Genomic DNA, 20,298 nt, shown 5'->3' on the forward strand with positions numbered 1-20,298 from the left:
CCCTCAGACACAGGGTCTTGACAGCGCCCACTAGAGGTCTTCTTCACTACTGTGTAATCCTGGTTATGGAGAGACACATTAATAAATCTCCCTCCAGACATTTCCAGAGTCCTCACCTCTCCAGTTCTGTCCATCTGTTATTCCCATAGATAAGAATGATGTAATGTGACGTCATCAGAATCTCTCACCTCTCCAGTAAGCCGGAAGAGGATCTCTAAGGTGAGGTGGCATATCCTCTCCGCCATCTTGTCTCGCTCCCTATCCATCAAGGAAAATTCTCTTCTATAGAAGATCTTCACTGAGAGGATCCGATATTGTAGAGACCTGAATGAGAAGAAGATGAGAAGATGTAACGTCATCAATAATTCTATGTAATAATACAATTACTGATTCTGGTATAAAGCAGTAATCTGTGGATCTGATCCTGGATGATGTCGGAAGAAGAAGAAGTGGACACAGACATATTAAAAGTAAAATGCAGATAGTTCCTAACTGCCTGCTTGCCCTGCTTCAATGTCTGCCTGGAACAGAGTGGTCACGGACTGCTCCTGCCGGTGACTCTGCGGCTCCTGATGAGTTTGTGGCACCCAGCTGCGCTTGGTACCACAGATCCTAGAGGGGTGCATTACCGGATTTCTCCACAAGAGGCCCCCACAGCATACACACACCTCCACCTTCCACCTCAGACCACCAGAGGGAGCCCAATAGGGATATAAATAGGGAAGGTGGAGCTAGGCAGCTCAGTGATTCACCAGTTCCTGCTCAGACACAGAAGGAGTCAGTGCAGTCGAGCCAGAGCCTAGCAGTTCCTGCAGAAAGAGTTCAGTATAGTCTGTAGAGTGAGTCCAGACTAGAACTCACAGAGCTCAGGATAGAGAGCTAGGAGTGTGCCGACACTCTGAGAGCGGCGAAGAAGAGCAGCGTCCCAGCTGCAGTGTGTGTAGCCTAGTGAGGACCCGAGTGGGGCCGAAGGCGAGTGGAAAGTGAGTAACATAGGGGGCAGAGGAGCTTAACCAGCTCACCCCGAGGCATATACCGGACACCGGGTCCGAGTCTACGTGGATCTTCATGACCAGTAGAAAACAACCGGAACCCCTGGCGAACTACATGTCCCAGGATCACCAAAAGCTGATACGTACCAGGGTCAGGAATCACGGAGACCCCAAAGAATAGGGAGAGTGATCTCCAACAGAAGGCCCTATCACCAAGTTAGCAGGTGCTGAACAGAAACCAAGTTAGGCCTAGCTCCAGGCAGGTCAGAAACTTACTACAGAAAGGCAAGAGACAGGAGGCCGTACACCCGCTCACTGGGGAGAATCCGGACGTGCACCCCCTCACCCTACAGTGCTCTGGGACGTGCCTGAATTTCCATCAGTAAAAGGTACTGAAGTGACTTTCGTGTGTGCTCCTATTCTTGCTCTGACCCGGCTGGGTCCCCCCCCTCCTACGCTGCCCTGAGGCCCTGCTCCACCTGTGGGGAGCGATACCATCTAAGCTGCCACAACACCGGCCTCAGCGGACTGCCGCAGCGCTGGTGATCCTCACCAGACACCACAGGTGGCGTCACAAACATTTACAAACCTATTATCCCAATATACATTCCCCTCTTTTCAGTTGTCCGCCCTGGGCCACGGACCGGGCCAGCCACCGTGAAAATCCCCCAAGCATCTGACGGCCCGGCTGCTGAGTACCCCACGGCCCCGGGGGCGCGACAAGTCACATAGACGGAGCAGCAGCTTCTCTTTGGCTCTGCTTTCTTGTTGGGACGTGACTGACGACATCACACTGATTGTCAGCAGCCTCCCTGCGAGCAGCCAGCTGTCAATCAGAGCGATGATTTATTCCACCATGCAAGAAAAGCAGACACAAAATAGACGCACGAGTGTGAATAACGGCTAATCCTGATAGAGAGTAATGGAGACTCCACATACCTCCACCTGCAGAGCCGCCTCCACATATATGGCTGCTCTGTGCGCACAGGAGCTGTGATGAGGTCACAGGAGGGGAGGAGTCAGGGGTCACATGATCAGGGGCCTCAGTGGATGCAGGACTCTGCTGTGCTGGTTGTCATGGTGCTGGATGAGCTGAAGTTTATGTGTGGGGTCAGGAGGGGTTTACAGTGTGGATGTAGCAGAGCCGCGTGTGTACGAGGTGTACGGAGCAGAGCCGCGTGTGTACGAGGTGTACGGAGCAGAGCCGTGTGTGTACGAGGTGTACGGAGCAGAGCCGCGTGTGTACGAGGTGTACGGAGCAGAGCCGCGTGTGTACGAGGTGTATGGAGCGGAGCCGCGTGTGTACGAGGTGTACGGAGCAGAGCCGCGTGTGTACAAGGTGTACGGAGCAGAGCCGCGTGTGTACGAGGTGTATGGAGCGGAGCCGCGTGTGTACGAGGTGTACGGAGCAGAGCCGCGTGTGTACAAGGTGTACGGAGCAGAGCCGTGTGTGTACGAGGTGTACGGAACGGAGCCGCGTGTGTACGAGGTGTACGGAGCGGAGCCGTGTGTGTACGAGGTGTACGGAGCGGAGCCGTGTGTGTACGAGGTGTACGGGGAGGAGCCGCGTGTGTACGAGGTGTACGGAGCGGAGCCGTGTGTGTACGAGGTGTACGGAGCAGAGCCGCGTGTGTACAAGGTGTACGGAGCGGAGCCGCGTGTGTACGAGGTGTACGGAGCGGAGCCGTGTGTGTACGAGGTGTACGGGGAGGAGCCGCGTGTGTACGAGGTGTACGGAGCGGAGCCGCGCGTGTACGAGGTGTACGGAGCGGAGCCGCGTGTGTACGAGGTGTACGGAGCGGAGCCGCGTGTGTACGAGGTGTACGGGGAGGAGGCGCGTGTGTACGAGGTGTACGGAGCGGAGCTGTGTGTGTACGAGGGGTACGGAGCGGAGCCGCGTGTGTACGAGGTGTACGGAGCGGAGCCGTGTGTGTACGAGGTGTACGGAGCAGAGCCGTGTGTGTACGAGGTGTATGGAGCAGAGCCGCGTGTGTACGAGGTGTATGGAGCAGAGCCGCGTGTGTACGAGGTGTACGGAGCGGAGCCGAGTGTGTACGAGGTGTACGGGGAGGAGGCGCGTGTGTACGAGGTGTACGGAGCGGAGCCGCGTGTGTACGAGGTGGACGGAGCGGAGCCGCGTGTGTATTTTCTATGTCATTTGAGTAATATTATGCCCATGGGGAAGGAGTGTGGGAGTTCAGTGTGACGAGCCCTGGTCCATATGGTCTTTCTAAAGACAGCCGGGCCAGTGGACGAGAGCACCGTCTGGCCCTCGTGTCTCCACCTGCTGGTGGTGAATGACAAGTCTCATATTTCGCAAAAATTGTGTGATTTTTCAAACTCTTTTAATCATGAACAAATGAATGAATAAAGCCGGTGGTATCTCACTCTAGGCCATGCTTTTCCCACCAAGGCTTTGCCTATGTGTTTGACACGGCACAGAAAGTGTCTAAATCTCATAATAAATATTGTGCATGGAAGACTGGGCATTGTGACAGTCACTGGCAGAGTGCTGGAGGGGAGATATGTTTCACTGAGGCTATTGGCTTCAGTGATGTGAAATGTGGAAGTCTTCTGCATGGTATGTGCAGAGAGTGTTAATCAGGGCATGTTTTGCTTGTGAACGGGCGGGAGGCCATTCACCATATCTCCACCCCAGGGTGTGGTCTGGGCTATTATATAGCCAGCCTTTTGCCTCAGGTGTTGTTCAGTGTATGGAGAAGCTAGCTCCTGAGAGAGAGGAGCTTGTGTTTTGTGCTAACCTCGACTGTGTACTATTGTTAACCCTGAGTGGCCGAACCCCGGCCGATATAAGGACTGTGCTGTATTTTTTTATTTTGCTTTGCCGCTATGCCAATTGGGCTGTGTTTACTTTATGAACTCTAGGTTGGTTTATGACATTTTTAGTAAACCAATCCAAACCTTAAAGTGTTCCATGTCTACCTCCGTGTACAGCCGAGCAAACCGGCCTAAAACAACATGAATAATGCATAACTGATGAAACACGTTGACCACGAGTGTTTTTTGTATGAAGAATTGAAAATCAAGTTACTGTAATAACTTTTACCTTATTTCAACAAGTATTTAGCTCAAGGCTGGTGTATGAGTTCCATAGAGCATGTGGTAAGACGACTCACTTGGCTGCTTTCCGAAGTAGACTCAGAAACCAAGTTTTCTCTGCAGGCTTTATTATGTGGCATAAAGCTTTGCAGGTCCAGCAAAAACAAACTCTGCCTTACTGGCAAAACAACAAAAGAAAAGATAAACGATAGCATAGTCCATGGGATTGTATCACAGCCTTCAGCTCCTTCCTGAGCTATGGCCTCCCATTCTGGAGACCTTGCCTCTCCAAACACAACAACAGAAAAAAAATAGTGACTGAGCATTTAAGCTTGCTCAGCCACACCCTGAGGGGAGGTAGGGTGAATGACTTCCCACCGTCTTTGCCATTCACATAAAATCACACCCTTTAGGGAATTAACCCCCAACATATAACATGCTGGAGTAAAGTTTGTAGGTTTCAGTTCACACAGGCTAGCAGCCGGAGTGACACATACCTCCCCTCGCATATAACACCAGTGAGTCTGTCACATATTCCCCCCTTCAACCCAAAGCTGGGGGTTTGGGCACCTTCAGACACCAGGCAGGGGATTTTAGAGAGGGCATCAGCGTTCCCGTGTAACTTCCCAGGCCAATGCTCCACCTGAAAATTAAAGTCCTGGAGACCTAAGAAACATCTAGTTACCCTGGCATTTTTACCTCTCTTTTCTCTCAACCATCTCAAAGAGGCATGGTCTGATACCAGTTTAAATTTCCGGCCTAGTAGTTAGTATCTCAGTGTATCTACGGTGTATCTCTTTCTACTATTGAGTAGTTTTTCTCGCAGGACGAGAGTTTCCATCTCGGATAGAGGATGGGATGTTCTTCTCCATTTATCTCCTGAGAGAGTACGGCTCCTAGGCCAACTTCTGAAACATCCATCTGGACCACGAATTCTTTCTTAAAGTCAGGTGTGACCAGAACCGGCTACTTACATAGTGCTAACTTCAACTGTTGAAACGCCGTCTCTATTTCCTCTGTCCACTTCACAATGGTTGATTTGGTACCTTTTAGGAGATCCATACGTGATGCGGCCATCATGGCAAAATTTGGGATAAACCGCCAGTAATATCCCACCATTACCAGGAACTCTCTCATTTGCTTCTTGGAGTGGTTGCAGCCAGGTCTGGATTGCCTCCACTTTATTGACTCGTGGCTTTATTTCGCCTCTCCCGACGACATAGCCCAAGTACTTGGCCTCCTCCTTTCCAACTGCACATTTTTTTCGAGATTTATAGTAAATTCCACCTTCTTCAGAGCATCCAGATCGGCCTGTAGTTTAGGTAGATGGCTAGCCCAGTCTGGGCTAAAGACTACAATGTCGTCAAGGTAGCCTGTGGCATACTTCTTATGTGGGACTAGGATCCGATCCATAGCCATCTGGAAGGTGGCTGGGGCCACCTGTAGTCCAAACGACATCCAAGTGTATTGAAAGCATCCATCAGGTGTCGAGAAAGCCATCTTCTCCTTGGCTGTCTGGGATATGGGGATCTGCCAATAACCCTTCGTCAGGTCGAGGGTGGTAATATACCTCACTGTTCCCAGCCTCTCGATGAGCTCCTCAACGCGGGTCATCGGGTATGCATCGCACTTGGACACCTCATTCAGCCGGCGGTAGTCGTTACAAAACCTTTACTCGCCGTTGGGTTTTGGCATGAGGACGATGGGGCTCGACCATCCACTCTTTGATTCCTCTATCACATGGAGGTCTAACATCCTCTTCACCTCGGCTGAGATCACCTCCCGGCGTGCTTCAGGAATCCTGTACGGCTTCAGGTTCACCCTTACATGCGGCTCTGTTAGCACGTCATGTTCTACAACCTGAGTATGCCCCGGCAACTCTGTGAACAGGTCCCCATACTGCTGGAGCTGTTGCCGACACTGTTGCTTCTGGGCTGGCGAAAAGGATCTCCGGTATCATGACACCTTCCACCTGGCTTTCGGGGGTGGCTCCCAGGGAAGGAGTTCCCACGGGTTCCCGATCTCCCCACGGCTTGAGCAGGTTTACACGGTTCACCTGGTGCAGCTTTCTTTGGCCAAGCTGGTGGACTCCGTAGTTCACTTCACCGAGTTTCTCCACCACCTCATACGGGCCTTGCCACTTGGCCAGGAACTTACTTTCAACGGTGGGAATGAGAAACAGAACGCGATCCCCAAGCGTAACGGACTCAGTCTTGCCGACTGGTTATACACCCTCGCCTGGGCTTCCTGCGCCTGGAGGAGATGTTCCTTCACAATGGGCATCACCTTCACCATTCTCTCCTGCAACTGGGCGACATATTCGATGATACTCTGGTGGGGCGTGACTTCGGCCTCCCAGGTTTCCTTGGCGATGTCTAGGAGACCTCTTGGATCCCGTCCATACAGGAGCTCAAATGGAGAGAAGCCAGTGGAGGCTCGAGGAACTACTCTGACGGAGAAAAGTACACTGCTCAAAAAAAATAAAGGGAACACTCAAATAACACATCCTAGATCTGAATGAATGAAATATTCTCATTGAATACTTTGTTCTGTACAAAGTTGAATGCGCTGACAACAAAATCACACAAAAAATCATCAATGGAAATCAAATTTATTAACCACTGGAGGCCTGGATTTGGAGTCACCCCCAAAATTAAAGTGGAAAAACACACTACAGGCTGATCCAACTTTGATGTAATGTCCTTAAAACAAGTCAAAATGAGGCTCAATATTGTGTGTGGCCTCCACGTGCCTGTATGACCTCCCTACAACGCCTGGGCATGCTCCTGATGAGGCTGAGTATTGTGTGTGGCCTCCACGTGCCTGTATGACCTCCCTACAATGCCTGGGCATGCTCCTGATGAGGCTGAGTATTGTGTGTGGCCTCCACGTGCCTGTATGACCTCCCTACAAGGCCTGGGCATGCTCCTGATGAGGCTCAGTATTGTGTGTGGCCACCACGTGCCTGTATGACCTCCCTACAATGCCTGGGCATGCTCCTGATGAGGTTGCGGATGGTCTCCTGTGGGATCTCCTCCCAGACCTGGACTAAAGCATCCGCCAACTCCTGGACAGTCTGTGGCGCAACATGACGTTGGTGGATGGAGTGAGACATGATGTCCTAGATGTGCTCAATCGGATTCAGGTCTGGGGAACGGGCTGGTCAGTCCATAGCTTCAATGCCTTCATCTTGCAGGAGCTGCGGACACACTCCAGCCACATGAGGTCTGTCATTGTTCCTGCATTAGGAGGAACCCAGGGCTAATCGCACCAGCATATGGTCTCACAAGGGTTCTGAGGATCTCATCTCGGTACCTAATGGCAGTCAGGCTACCTCTGGCGAGCACATGGAGGGCTGTGCGGCCCTCCAAAGAAATGCCACCCCACACCATTACTGACCCACTGCCAATCCGGTCATGCTGATGGATGTTGCAGGCAGCAGATTTCTCTCCACGGCGTCTCCAGACTCTGTCACATCTGTCACATGTGCTCAGTGTGAATCTGCTTTCATCTGTGAAGAGCACGGGGCGCCAGTGGCGACTTTGCCAATCCCGGTGTTCTGTGGCAAATGCCAAGCATCCTGCAGGGTGTTGGGCTGTGAGCACAACCCCCATCTGTGGACGTCAGGCCCCAATTGTGGCCTGCTGGAGGTCATTTTACAGGGCTCTGGCAGTGCTCATCCTGTTCCTCCTTGCACAAAGGCAGAGGTAGCGGTCCTGCTGCTGGGTTGTTGCCCTCCTACGGCCCCCTCCACGTCTCCTAGTGTACTGGCCTGTCTCCTGGTAGCGCCTCCAGCCTCTGGACACCATGCTGACAGACACAGCAAACCTTCTTGCCACAGCTCGCATTGATGTGCCCTCCTGGATGAGCTGCACTACCTGAGCAACTTCTGTGGGTTGTAGAGTCCGTCTCATGCTACCACGAGTGTGAAAGCACAACCAACATTCAAAAGTGACCAAAACATCAGCCAGAAAGGATTGGTACTGAGATGTGGTCTGTTGTCCCCACCTGCAGAATCACTCCTTTATTGAGGGTGTTTTGATAATTGACAATAATTTAATCTATTGTCTATTCCATTTGCACAACAGCATGTGAAATTGATTGTCAATCAGTGTTGCTTCCTAAGTGGACAGTTTGATTTCACAGAAGTTTGATTTACTTGGAGTTATATTCTGTTGTTTAAGTGTTCCCTTTATTTTTTTGAGCAGTGTAGAAATGGGAGCAGGTAGTCCCAGTCTCGCCCATCCCTTTTAACCACCTTCCTGAGCATCGCCTTTAAGGTTGTGTTGAAGTGTTCCACTAGGCCGTTCGTCTGCAGATGGTAAACTGAGGTCCGAATCTGGGCAATCTAAAGGACTCTGCATAGCTCCTTCATCACCTTGCTCACGGAGGGGATTCCTTGGTCTGTCAAAATCTCTTTTGGCAGACCTGTCTGAACAAAAATATGGACCAGCTCTCAGGCAATACTTTTACTGGATGAGTTCCTTAGGGGTACCGGGTCGCATAGTCCATGAACACCAGGATGTATAGGTGGCCCCGGGCCTATTTAACTAAGGGACCCACAAGGTCCATAGCAATCTTCTCAAAGGGAACCTCTATCACAGGTAGTGGAGCTAAGGGACTACTGAAGTGGGAGGTGGCTCATGGTTATCTGGCAGGTGGGGCAGAACCTACAATAGTTTAATATTTCCCGGTAACATCCTGGCCAATAGAATCTCCTCATTATTCTCTACTGGGTTTTTTCAACCCCTAGGTGTCCCCCCAGAATATGTGAGTGGGCCATGTCTAATACCCTTCCGATGGTATGGCCCTGGAACTAACAGCTGTTCCACTACTTCGTCACCTTTTAGTTTGGTCACCCGGTATAATAGCTCCCCCTGAACTGGAAAGTGTGGTCACCTGGTGTCTGCCTCCGCCTCTTGAGCAACATCATTACAAACAGTAACATCCCACGCCCCTTTCAAGGCCAAGTCCCGAACTTGAGCTGACCCAAAGTTCTCTCCGGGCACCTCTAATTCAGGGAGATCGGCCACATTGGTTACAGTCTCGTCCAAGTCACCGATAAGGACACACAGTGGGAACTCATCCACTTCCAATGTCGACCAGGGTATTTCTTTAGGGTCCTGGCTTTTGTCCACATGACTCAACCTGGATCCCTTCTCCCACAAGTCCCAGAACAAGAGAAAATCGCACCCCAATATGACGGGATGTATCAGGTCCTTGACCACCCCGACCTAGTCGGATTGGGCGCCACTGTTTGCTTCGACTGTCACTCTGGCCACCAGGTAGTTCTTGGCGTCCCCATGTATGCAGCGGATGCCCACAGATTTGGTAGGGATCAGCTGGAGGGAAGGGTAGCACTGATTAAGGTTACCAGACTCCCGGAGTCCAACAACCCTAGAACCATCACTCCATGGTACTCCAACGGATACAACACTCGCCTGCGGCCCCTTGCCAGGTTGACAGTCCACACTGCAGGCTGGGTAAGCATAATATGAACATCGTCTGACTAGGCTGCAGTCCATTGGTTCAGCAGACATATGACACTGGGCGGCTGTGTGTCCCGGAATTGTGACACTGCCAACAGACCACATCCTTAACAACAGTCCTTGCAGCAAATTCAGTGGAAGTGGGACGCCCCCCAGTTTTGTCTCTGACGCCCTTCAATGGTGAACCCGCTCCCTTTTGGGCACTCTAATACGAGGAGGTGGCTATGTCTGGTTTCCCTAGGGATTTTTCGACCACTTGGTACCTCTCTACCAGACCCACGAGGTCGTCTTAGTTCCGAGGGTCGCCCTGGGCAACCCAGGTCTGCACTGGCCTGGATAGGCAATGGATGAACCTGTCCATCACCACACACTCAACCATCTGAGCGAGAGAGGAAGACTCTAGCTGCAGCCACTTCTGGACTAGATGTAGCAAGTCAAACATCTGTGAGCGTGGGGGTTTGTCGACAGCATACACACAGTGGTGGACCCTTCGCGCTCTGACAAACATAGCACTCCTGAGCATGCCAATATCTCGTTTTTAAATTTGGCGTATTCCTTTGCGTCTTGTAAAGTCAGGTCGTAATAGGCCTTCTATGGCTCCCCAGTCAAATATAGCACCAGAACCTCGCGGCAATCTCTCCCATTCCGCCACCCTGTCAAAAACGGTCAGGAACGCCTCAACATCATCCCCCGGGGTCATCTGCTGTAACGCTCTCCTTACAGTCATCCTGATGTGTGAGTCATCACCTGAACTTGTCAGAGTCGTCGCCCTGCCACAGACCGCCTCTGCAAGTAATTCAATCTGCTGTTGCTGTTGACGATGCTACTCCTGTTGCTGCTGTTTCTGGAGCCAGATGTATTGCATCAACAGCTTGGTGATCTCTTGTTGCACCATTTGTTGCTGCTGCAATAATTGCTGGTGTTGTGCTTGCTGGCTTTGCACCAGGTGTTTAATTAGATCCTCCATGATGCCGGACAATCTTGCCCGCATTCTCCACAAACTGTGGTAAGACGACTCACTTGGCTGCTTTCGGTAGTAGACTCAGGAACCGGGTTTTTCTCTGCAGGCTTTATTATGTGGCATAAAGCTCTGCAGCTCCAGCAAAAACAAACACGGCCTTACTGTCAAAACGCCAAAACAAAAGATAAACAATAGCTCAGTCCATAGGATTGTGGGGTTCACCCACACTGGTTGTATCACAGCCTTCAGCTCCTTCCTCAGCTATGGCCTCCCAGTCTGGAGACCATGCCTCTCCAACATAACAGAAAAAAAATAGTGACTGAGCATTTAAGCTTACTCAGCCACACCCTGAGGGGAGGTAGGGTGAATGACTTCCCACCCTCTTTGCCATTCACATAAAACCACACCCTTTAGGGAATTAACTCCCAACATGTAACATGTTGGAGGAACGTTTGTAGGTTTCAGTTCACACAGGCTAGCAGCCGGAGTGACACATACCTCCCCTCGCATATAACACCAGTGACTGGAGTAAGTTTGAATCTTCCAAAATTTAATTCCTCTAAATTTACTCACTTCAGGTGGAAAATTTGATTTGCACTGAATAAATTTGATGAAAATTTAATCCACCAGCAAAGGGTTAAAGAAAATAAACTTTTAAGCCTCGTTCCAATATTTGTTAATTGTTTTTTTGCTGATCGTGTGTGCAAAAAAAATGACAGCGACAGGTCAGTTTTTGATCCAAGTCTGAGAGCAATATTACTCACACAAGTCTACTGGTCTGCCATCCATGTGCTCTGTTTTTAACATTACAGTGAAGGAAATAATTATTTGACCCCTTGCTGTTTTTGTAAGTTTGCCCACTGACAAAGACATGAACAGTCTATAATTTTAAGGGTAGATTAATTTTAACATTGATAGATAGAATATCCCCCCCAAAAAATCAAGAAAATCACATTGTATAAATTAGATAATTTTTTTTGCATTTTGCAGTGAGAAATAAGTATTTGATCCCCTACAAACCATTATGAGTTCTGGCTCCTACAGACCAGTTAGACGCTCCTAATTAACTCGTTACCTGCATTATAGACAGCTGTCTTACATAGTCACCTGTATAAAAGACTCCTGTCCACAGACTCAATTAATCAGTCAGACTCTCACCTCTACAACATGGGCAAGACCAAAGAGCTTTCTAAAGGATGTCAGGGACAAGATCATAGACCTGCACAAAGCTGGAATGGGCTACAAAACCATAAGTAAGACGCTGGGTGAGAAGGAGACAACTGTTGGAGCAATAGTAAGAAAATGGAAGAAATACAAAATGACTGTCAATCGACATCGATATGGGGCACCATGTAAAATCTCACCTCGTGGGGTATCCTTGATCATGAGGAAGGTGAGAGATCAGCCTAAAACTACACGGACAGAACTTGTTAATGATCTAAAGGCAACTGGGACCACAGTCACCAAGAAAACCATTGGTAAACATTATGCCTTAAAGGATTAAAATCTTGCAGTGCCCGCAAGGTCCCCCTGCTCAAGAAAGCACATGTGCAGGCCCGTCTGAAGTTTGCCATTGAACACCAGGATGATTCTGTGAGTTATTGGGAGAAGGTGCTGTGGTCAGATGAGACAAAATTTTAGCTCTTTGGCATTAACTCAACTCGCCGTGTTTGGAGGAAGAGAAATGTTGCCTATGACCCAAAGAACACCATCCCCACTGTCAAGCATGGAGGTGGAAACATTATGTTTTGGGGGTGTTTCTCTGTAAAGGGCACAGGACTACTTCACCACATCAATAGGAGAATGGATGGAGCCATGTACCGTAAAATCCTGAGTGACAACCTCCCTTCCCTCCGCCAGGACATTAAAAATGGGTCGAGGCTCGGTCTTCCAGCAAGACAATGACCCAAAACATACAGCCAAGGCAAGAAAGGAGTGGCTCAAAAAGAAGCACATTAAGGCCATGGAGTGGTCTAGCCAGTCTCCAGACTTTAATCCCATAGAAAACTTATGGAGGGAGTTGAAGCTCCGAGTTGCCAAGCGACAGCCTCAAAATCTTAATGATTTAGAGATGATCTGCAAAGAGGAGTGAACCAAAACTCCTCCTGACATGTGCGCAAACCTCATCATCAACTACAAAAAGCGTCTGACTGCTGTGCTTGTCAACAAGGGCTTTGCCACCAAGTATTAAGTGTTGTTTGCCAGAGGAATTAAATACTTATTTCTCACTGCAAAATGCACATAAATTGATCTAATTTATACAATGTGATTTTCTTGATTTTTTGGGGGGATATTCTATCTCTCAATGTTAAAATTAACCTACCCTTAAAATTATAGACTGTTCATGTCTTTGTCAGTGGGCAAACTTACAAAAAACAGCAAGGGATCAAATAATTATTTCCTTCACTGTATATTTGAGAGGAGAAGCTTTGCAATTTAGTTATTTTCTCATTCAAGAAAATCAGTGATGAAAAACCGATGGTAAAAATTGACTCCTTAACCAAATTCACAGCAGAAACTCTGCAACTTTAAAGAGTTTCTGCACTTAAAAACTCAGCAAAAAAAAACCCCACACCTTTATACGCAGCCTTCCCCATACTTGTCTCACTACCATAGGTCATGTCAATCGGATCTTCTATCTTTCATTTGGGTCTCTTCTGATTGGGCCGTATCTCAGGAGCCTTAAGCTATTGTTCTATCAGCCACTAGTCCCATTGTGTGGATGGAAAAAGTAGACCCAGCAGAGCCGTCACCACAGGAAGTCTCAGATGCAGACCCAGGCGATGGGTTCGGTCTGAGAAAAAATACCTCCACTACTACACAGTTAGTTTTGGGGGGAGAGGGAGAACACTTCTGCCCACCCAGGGGGCTGATCCCAGGGAGGCAGGACAATAAGCCACATGTTTAGTCGTGAGTTGGTGTAATGATGTGGAAGGGATAGGATCGAGGCTGAGGTCTTGGAGCCCAGGGATGGATGGCCTATGGAGTGTTGGAGATCAGTTACCGACTGGGCTGGATAAACGTGCTACAGTTGTGGGATCTGTTGTTTGGATTTAAACTTTCTTAAAGAACTGTTGCAACTGGATACCTGTTCTTCCATCATTTTATAGGTCGTCTGGAGGACTGTGGAATGTGAATACAGACTATACTGGCTGGAGATACGAAATCTGTGGGCCAACCAAAAGTTGGAAGACAGTGAGTATCACATGGTACAAAGGCAATGGAACTACCGTCCCGGGGAGGGGATCTTGTGGACTGAGACAACTGTATTTTGGACATTTATCTGGAGTTGTTGTAAAACTTTGATGTAAGGAATAAAATATTGTTGCATCGTTAACCTGCCTAGGTGAATATTTACATCCCACAACCTCATATCTTCACAACATCACTTCAGGCACATGGCATGTTAATATTGTGAGCCACACTGCATACAGTCACGTGTGGTGTAGCATACGTCATTGACATGCTTCTCTCCCAAAGTGTGGGCATGGGGCCTAGGGAACGGGAATAGCTAGAGACCCAGAAGGAAGATGAAAACCCTATAAAGGAATATATGTGCAAAGACCTGAGAAAGGTGAGATTTTGTTTTTATCTCCTTCCTTACCTTGAATTGATTTACTCATCTCTAGACTGTAGATCAGTAGCTAAGAGAACTTTATTCTCCTAGACTTTCCTAGACTCGTGTCAGACTCCTAAAATACCCAGTGGCCAGCAAGGATAGTTGAAAGCAGCTGTGACGATACAGCTTATAATCTTACTCAGCCAGACGGTTACATTTGTTAAGCCAAAAGAAATACACTATTGTGTTTGTGTAGACTTTAGAACTTGCTGTGTGTTTCTTTGGGTCAAGGACAGACCAGTATTTGTATAATCCTGAATGTTGTCTTCTATTGGTTTGTGAACAATGATGTTTGTTACTATGCTAATTGCATATTATACTAAAGCCAGCTGAATGTTGATTTTAAGAGCCCCCTGCTATACCAACCATGTAAATTGATTAGCTCAAACAATGAGACTTGAGTGAGCCCTGCACCTTTACCTCTGACCTGTGACTGATTACCTTAGCCACATATTTAAATATAAAAAGGGGTTTTCTATCCTTGTGAAAAAAGATTTGAAACAGAGAATCAGAGGGAAACTAATCAGACCATCAGTTTGGAAGCATGGCTTTAACCAAAGAGACATAGATTTGGATTCTACATGATTTCAGCCTAAGGGTATATGGCCCTGCCTGGAAAGATACGGATATACTCCATTGACCATCAAAGAGCCCATGGATACATTTGGGGAGACCAGTTTGGGACTATGAAGTCACCTGGCCCCATTGAAATGTTGTATGGGTTTGCCAATGGGACCCTCCGGTCGCCTGGAACCCATGGAGACATTCGAAGAAGCGAGAATGGGACCAGCTGGTCATCCGGCCCCATGTAAACTCTCAGATAGGCCAGGGTGGAACCCTTGGGTCTCCTGGCCTTGTACCTTGATGAACTGTCAGCTTCCTAAGCTTGCCGCTACCTTCTCTCTGTGGTGGCCCCTCCAAAAGCGGGGGGGCCACTGGTTGAGGTAGTTGGCCCTGGAAGTCCCAAAATCACACCTGTTCCATTCCCAGGTGGGCCAGCAGAAGGGTGAGACTGTGTAATTTTGTACCATCTTGGGTATTTGCTTGGACTGTTCTATGTGTTTATTGTCCGTTTTGTGATTCAATAAAGTATTGCCACGCTGTTTTACCCTCACCCCCTGTTGTCTGAGTAGTATTACGCCCACGGAAGACCCCGGGTCTTCACACAAGGCTTCACTCTTTCTCCACTGTTTCGTCACAGCCAAGTACCCCATCAGAACCTGTTTAACACCTAGGGTGTGAAGCCTCTGCTCCTCTGCATTTTTAGGATTGCTAGAAAAGGGGGGAGAGCAATTTCTTGGCTTTCATGAAATTTGGTGAATTTTGTGTTGTCTGAGTAGTATTATGCCCAAGGAAGACCCCGGGTCTTCACATTTTATCATAAACACAATAGTGTATTTCTTTTGGACTAACAAATCTTATCGTCTGGCTGATTAAGATTATAAGCTGTATCGTCACAGATGCCTTACAGCAATGTTGTCAGCAGTATATGCCTTGGCAAACTGTTTTCATCTGGTAATACACATCCTAAGACAACGTTTAACTATAGAATCCCGGTGTGTTTTCTTCCCCCACCAAAAACATCAGCTAGGCTTTATTGGTTCTCCCAAAATGACCTCTAATCTGCGCTTTGTTTACAAGACTACATTTTGCCAATAAACCTAATTCGCAATGAAGGTTGAATAATTTTGACCACAACTGTTCTGTCTCGCGTCACTTCTTTTAACCACTTCAGGGTTCGGAAATCTTGAATAAAAGATGTAACATGTTTATTCATCAGCTGTTTGCAAGATGCCCACTTTATATACTTGAAAGTACAGATCACAGATGCCAGTGGCTGAGCCACTGCAAAAAAATCTATGGCAAAGCTGCTTCAAGAAAAAGACAGCCAGATTTTTCTTGAAATGACTTGGACGGCATCTTAAAGACACCATGTGCACATAGCCAAACAAGCATCACAATTGAAATTTTAACCATACCGGCTGTCTTAGTTCTAGAGCAGACAACGGTTTTGTCCAGCTAAAAAAAAATTATTACAGCTGAATCAGTTTATCGGGAAAACAGAATAAAAACTGATCAAAAAGTTATACTTTTCCTAAAATGCAACCAATAAAAACTATTCATACGAAAGCCACCATACATTTCAATCGATCGAAACATAAAAATGTTGTGGGTCTTTAAATGTAGCAGAAGAAACAAAGTGATTTCATTGTCCAAGAGTAGAAAAACAAAACATACTTTCCTGTGTGAGCTCTTTGATGTTCATGAAGTTATATGTGGGTAAAACATTTCTAAACATCCCGAATATAATCATAACATAGCACCTATGCGAGTTTTTTTGATGGTCAATAAGATCTGATCTCCTATTTTTCTGACATTCTGTGCATGAAAATGACTTCATCCCTGTGTGACTTCTTTGATGTCTGACGAGATCTATTTTAGCCCTATAACATTTCCCACATTCTGAACATGAATACGGCTTCTCCCCGGTGTGGCTTCTCTGATGTATAACCAAGGCTGATTTATGGCTAAAACATTTCCCACATTCTGAACATGAAAATGGTTTTCCCCCCATGTGAATTCTCTGATGTATAGTAAGAGTTGATTTCTGTTTAAAACATTTTCCGCAATCTAAACAGGAGTATGGCTTCTCCCCTGTGTGACTTCTTTGATGTCTGACAAGATCTATTTTAGCCCTATAAGATTTTCCACATTCTGAGCATAAATACGGCTTCTCCCCTGTATGGCTTCTCTGATGTATAACAAAAGTGGATTTATGGCTAAAACATTTCCCACATTCTGAACATGAAAATGGTTTTTCCCCCGTGTGAATTCTCTGATGTATAGTAAGAGTTGATTTCTGTTTAAAACATTTTCCGCAATCTAAACATGAATGCAGCTTCTCTACTGTGTGATTTTTTTTGATGATTAACAAGATATAATCTTGAATTAAAACATTTCCCACATTCTGAACATGAATATGGCTTCTCCCCTGTGTGAGTTTTTACATGCTCAACAAGATTTGATCTCCGATAAAACATTTCTCACAATCTGGGCATGAAAATGGATTTTCCCTTGTGTGGCTTCTTTGATGTCTAACGAGATCTACTTTACCCCTGTAACATTTCCCACATTCTGAACATCAATATGTCTTCTCCCGTGTGTGAGTTTTCACATGCTCAACAAGATTTGATCTCCGATAAAAACATTTCCCACATTCTGAGCATGAAAAAGGCTTCTCCCCTGTGTGGGTTCTCTGGTGTCTATCAAGATCCGCTTTCCGAATAAAACATTTCCCACATTCTGAACATGAAAAAGGCTTCTCCCCTGTGTGGGTTTTCTGGTGGTTATCAAGATGCTCTTTCCGAATAAAACATTTCCTACATTCTGAACATGAAAAAGGCTTCTCCCCTGTGTGGGTTTTCTGGTGGTTATCAAGATGCTCTTTCCGAATAAAACATTTCCCACATTCTGAACATGAAAAAGGCTTCTCCCCTGTGTGGGTTCTCTGGTGGATATCAAGATGCGCTTTCCAATTAAAACATTTCCCACATTCTGAACATGAAAAAGACTTCTCCCCTGTGTGGGTTTTCCGGTGGCTATCAAGATACTCTTTCCGAATAAAACATTTCCCACATTCTGAACATGAAAAAGGCTTCTCCCCGGTGTGGGTTTTCTGATGTTTGATAAGATTTGATTTGTCTGTAAAACATTTCCCACATTCTGAACATGAAAAAGGCTTCTCCCCTGTGTGGGTTTTCTGGTGGTTCTGAAGATGCGCTTTCCGAATAAAACATTTCCCACATTCTGAACATGAATATGGCTTCTCCCCTGTGTGAATTCTCTGATGCATAACAAGATCTGATTTATAATTAAAATGTTTACAACATTCTGAACATGAAAATGGCTTCACCTCTGAGTGAAGCTCCTTAACTCCCTTTCTGTGACTTTTACTTTGCTCAGCATTCTGTAACGAATCAGAAGATAGGACCACTTGATCATAAAATAGATCTTCACATGTATCTGGTGTGATACCATGATCATCTGCTTTCAAATCTGAGGATATCATATGTCTCTCTGAGTTCCCGGTAAAGACGTCTGCCAAGAATAAAACAAATATATTTGTAATAATGTAACTGTATCTTTATATTGTTAATGTTATATTTATTAGGATTTCTATATGAAATAGCAAAATTCAGTCATTAACCAACTAAAAGTGTGATGTCAAAATAGATCTCAATCTATCGATAGAGCAAGATACTGATATTAGGGCACTACACAGTTTTTCAGCAGTTTTCTGATTTTAGTGTTGATCCGTAAATGCACTTCATCACAGAGCAGGGCAGCGCGGTGGAGCAGGGCAGCGCGGTGGGGCAGGGCAGCGCGAAGGGGCAGGGCAGCGCGAAGGGGCAGGGCAGCACAGTGGAGCAGAGCAGCGCAGTGGGGCAGGGCAGCGCGGTAGAGCAGGGCAGCGCAGTGGGGCAGGGCAGCGCGATGGGGCGGGGCAGGGCAGCGCGATGGGGCAGGGCAGCGTGGTGGAGCAGGGCAGCGCGGTGGGGCAGGGCAGCGCGGTGGGGCAGGGCAGCGCGGTGGGGCAGGGCAGCGTGGTGGAACAGGGCAGCGCGGTGGAGCAGGGCAGCGCGGTGGGGCAGGGCAGCGCGGTGGAGCAGAATTGGGAATTTGGGGATTTTCCTTGCATTGTTTAGCACTTTTTTTTTTAGACTTTATTTTCAGAATAATATAATTGACAGTTTAGATAATACAGTGCGGAACCAGAAAAGTTCACAAAGATTCTTTGTTATAAAAAATGTATTGGCAGAATAAAGGGGCATTCATTTTATATAATTCATCAATTAAGTTTACAAAACTCATTCCAGATATTTTCGACCTGCAGCACTTGCCACAAGAACAGTATCCATGTCGGCCTTATATAAAGTCATCTAAGTCGCAGAATTCTTTAATAAACAATTAATATACAGATAACAAATCCGGTCAGGACACAGATTATTACATGATTTTATTTCACCTGTGACTTCTCTGCATTTAGTGGTCTCTACTCACCTGGGTGGTCATATGTAGGAATCTCCTCTTTACACCGCTCATCACCCCTCACATATGTCTCTGTAGTATCAATATGGATCAGATCTTCACCCTGAAACAAATATTGTAAAAGTCACAGACAGATGGAGAAGTCCCATCTATGGTCAGCTTCTAACACCTTTCTCCCAAAGGATAGATCATCAGAGGAAGACAAATCAAGTCGGTAATGCTTATAGAAGATGGAAGAAGAGGACCGTGTAACCGTCTTACATATCCTTTCGATAGACACTTCCTCCTCTGCCCAGGAGGTCGCAACGACCCTGGTAGAATAAGCTTTCAAGTTATCTGAAACTGGGACATTACTAGAGAAGTAGGTCAGCCTAATGGCCTCCCTGATCTATCTACCTAGGGTACCCCTTGTTACTTTGAGGCCTTTCCTAACTCCCTGGAAGGAAACAAACAAGGTGTGACGACACAGCTTCTAATCTTAATCAGCCAGACTTCTAGATTTGTTAAGCCAAGAGAAATACCCTATCGTGTTTGCGTTGACTTGTGAATGTAAGTGTATTTCTGTGGCTGGTCAAGAAGAGCAGAACAGTGGAGGGCGTGGCCTACTACTACCACTGATGAGTATGACAAAATTGCGGTGGCACGTACATTATACAAGGCAAGAAAAATTGATAGCCCAAAAATGGATAAAAGATCAGGAGCCTATGATATCAAAATATATTGATAAAGTTGACTGGAAAAAGGTATATACCTAAAAAGAGATGCTATCTCTAAATTTGACAAGATATGGGGTCTATGGATTGATGGCTCTGGTTTGACATCTAGAGAACTGAGGAGATTTCGCCTTGGCTCGCTTTGAGTTACGCTTATATGATCCCTCAAATCAAACTTCTCTGAAAATTAAAAAGCATGTTATTATTGCTTCCACAAGTTATGTTTGGTTGGATTGACTATCGTTATTATGTTCAAATATTCGTCCACCAAGTTATGCTGGTTTTGCAGAGCCAAGATGTATAAATAACTCATATTTAATGTTTCTGAATGTTAAAGGGGTGGAGAACTGTGCTTCTCCAATGTTTTTCTTGTTGAGTTTTTTTAAATTTTTTCCTTTTGAAAATCTTTATAAAA

The 20,298-nt window shown here is 46.7% G+C and overlaps 3 protein-coding genes across 3 annotated transcripts in view; all 3 read right to left on the reverse strand.

The window, feature by feature from the left end:
• LOC141204997 (uncharacterized) overlaps window positions 1–20,298 on the reverse strand; it is a 125,893-nt gene that overhangs the window by 84,852 nt on the left and 20,743 nt on the right. The window lies entirely within an intron of this gene.
• Window positions 1–20,298, reverse strand: part of LOC141204983 (uncharacterized) — a 70,276-nt gene that overhangs the window by 28,643 nt on the left and 21,335 nt on the right. The window lies entirely within an intron of this gene.
• LOC141204994 (uncharacterized) lies at window positions 15,927–17,125 on the reverse strand (the record flags this gene model as incomplete). The annotated part of the gene is made up of 1 exon (XM_073664049.1): window positions 15,927–17,125. A coding segment is annotated over one exon (798 nt), but the record flags the coding sequence as incomplete, so codon positions are not given.

Source organism: Phyllobates terribilis, unplaced genomic scaffold, assembly GCF_046119375.1.
Source record: "Phyllobates terribilis strain yellow unplaced genomic scaffold, ASM4611937v1 Scaffold_136__1_contigs__length_4911898, whole genome shotgun sequence".
Lineage (NCBI taxonomy): Eukaryota > Metazoa > Chordata > Amphibia > Anura > Dendrobatidae > Phyllobates > Phyllobates terribilis.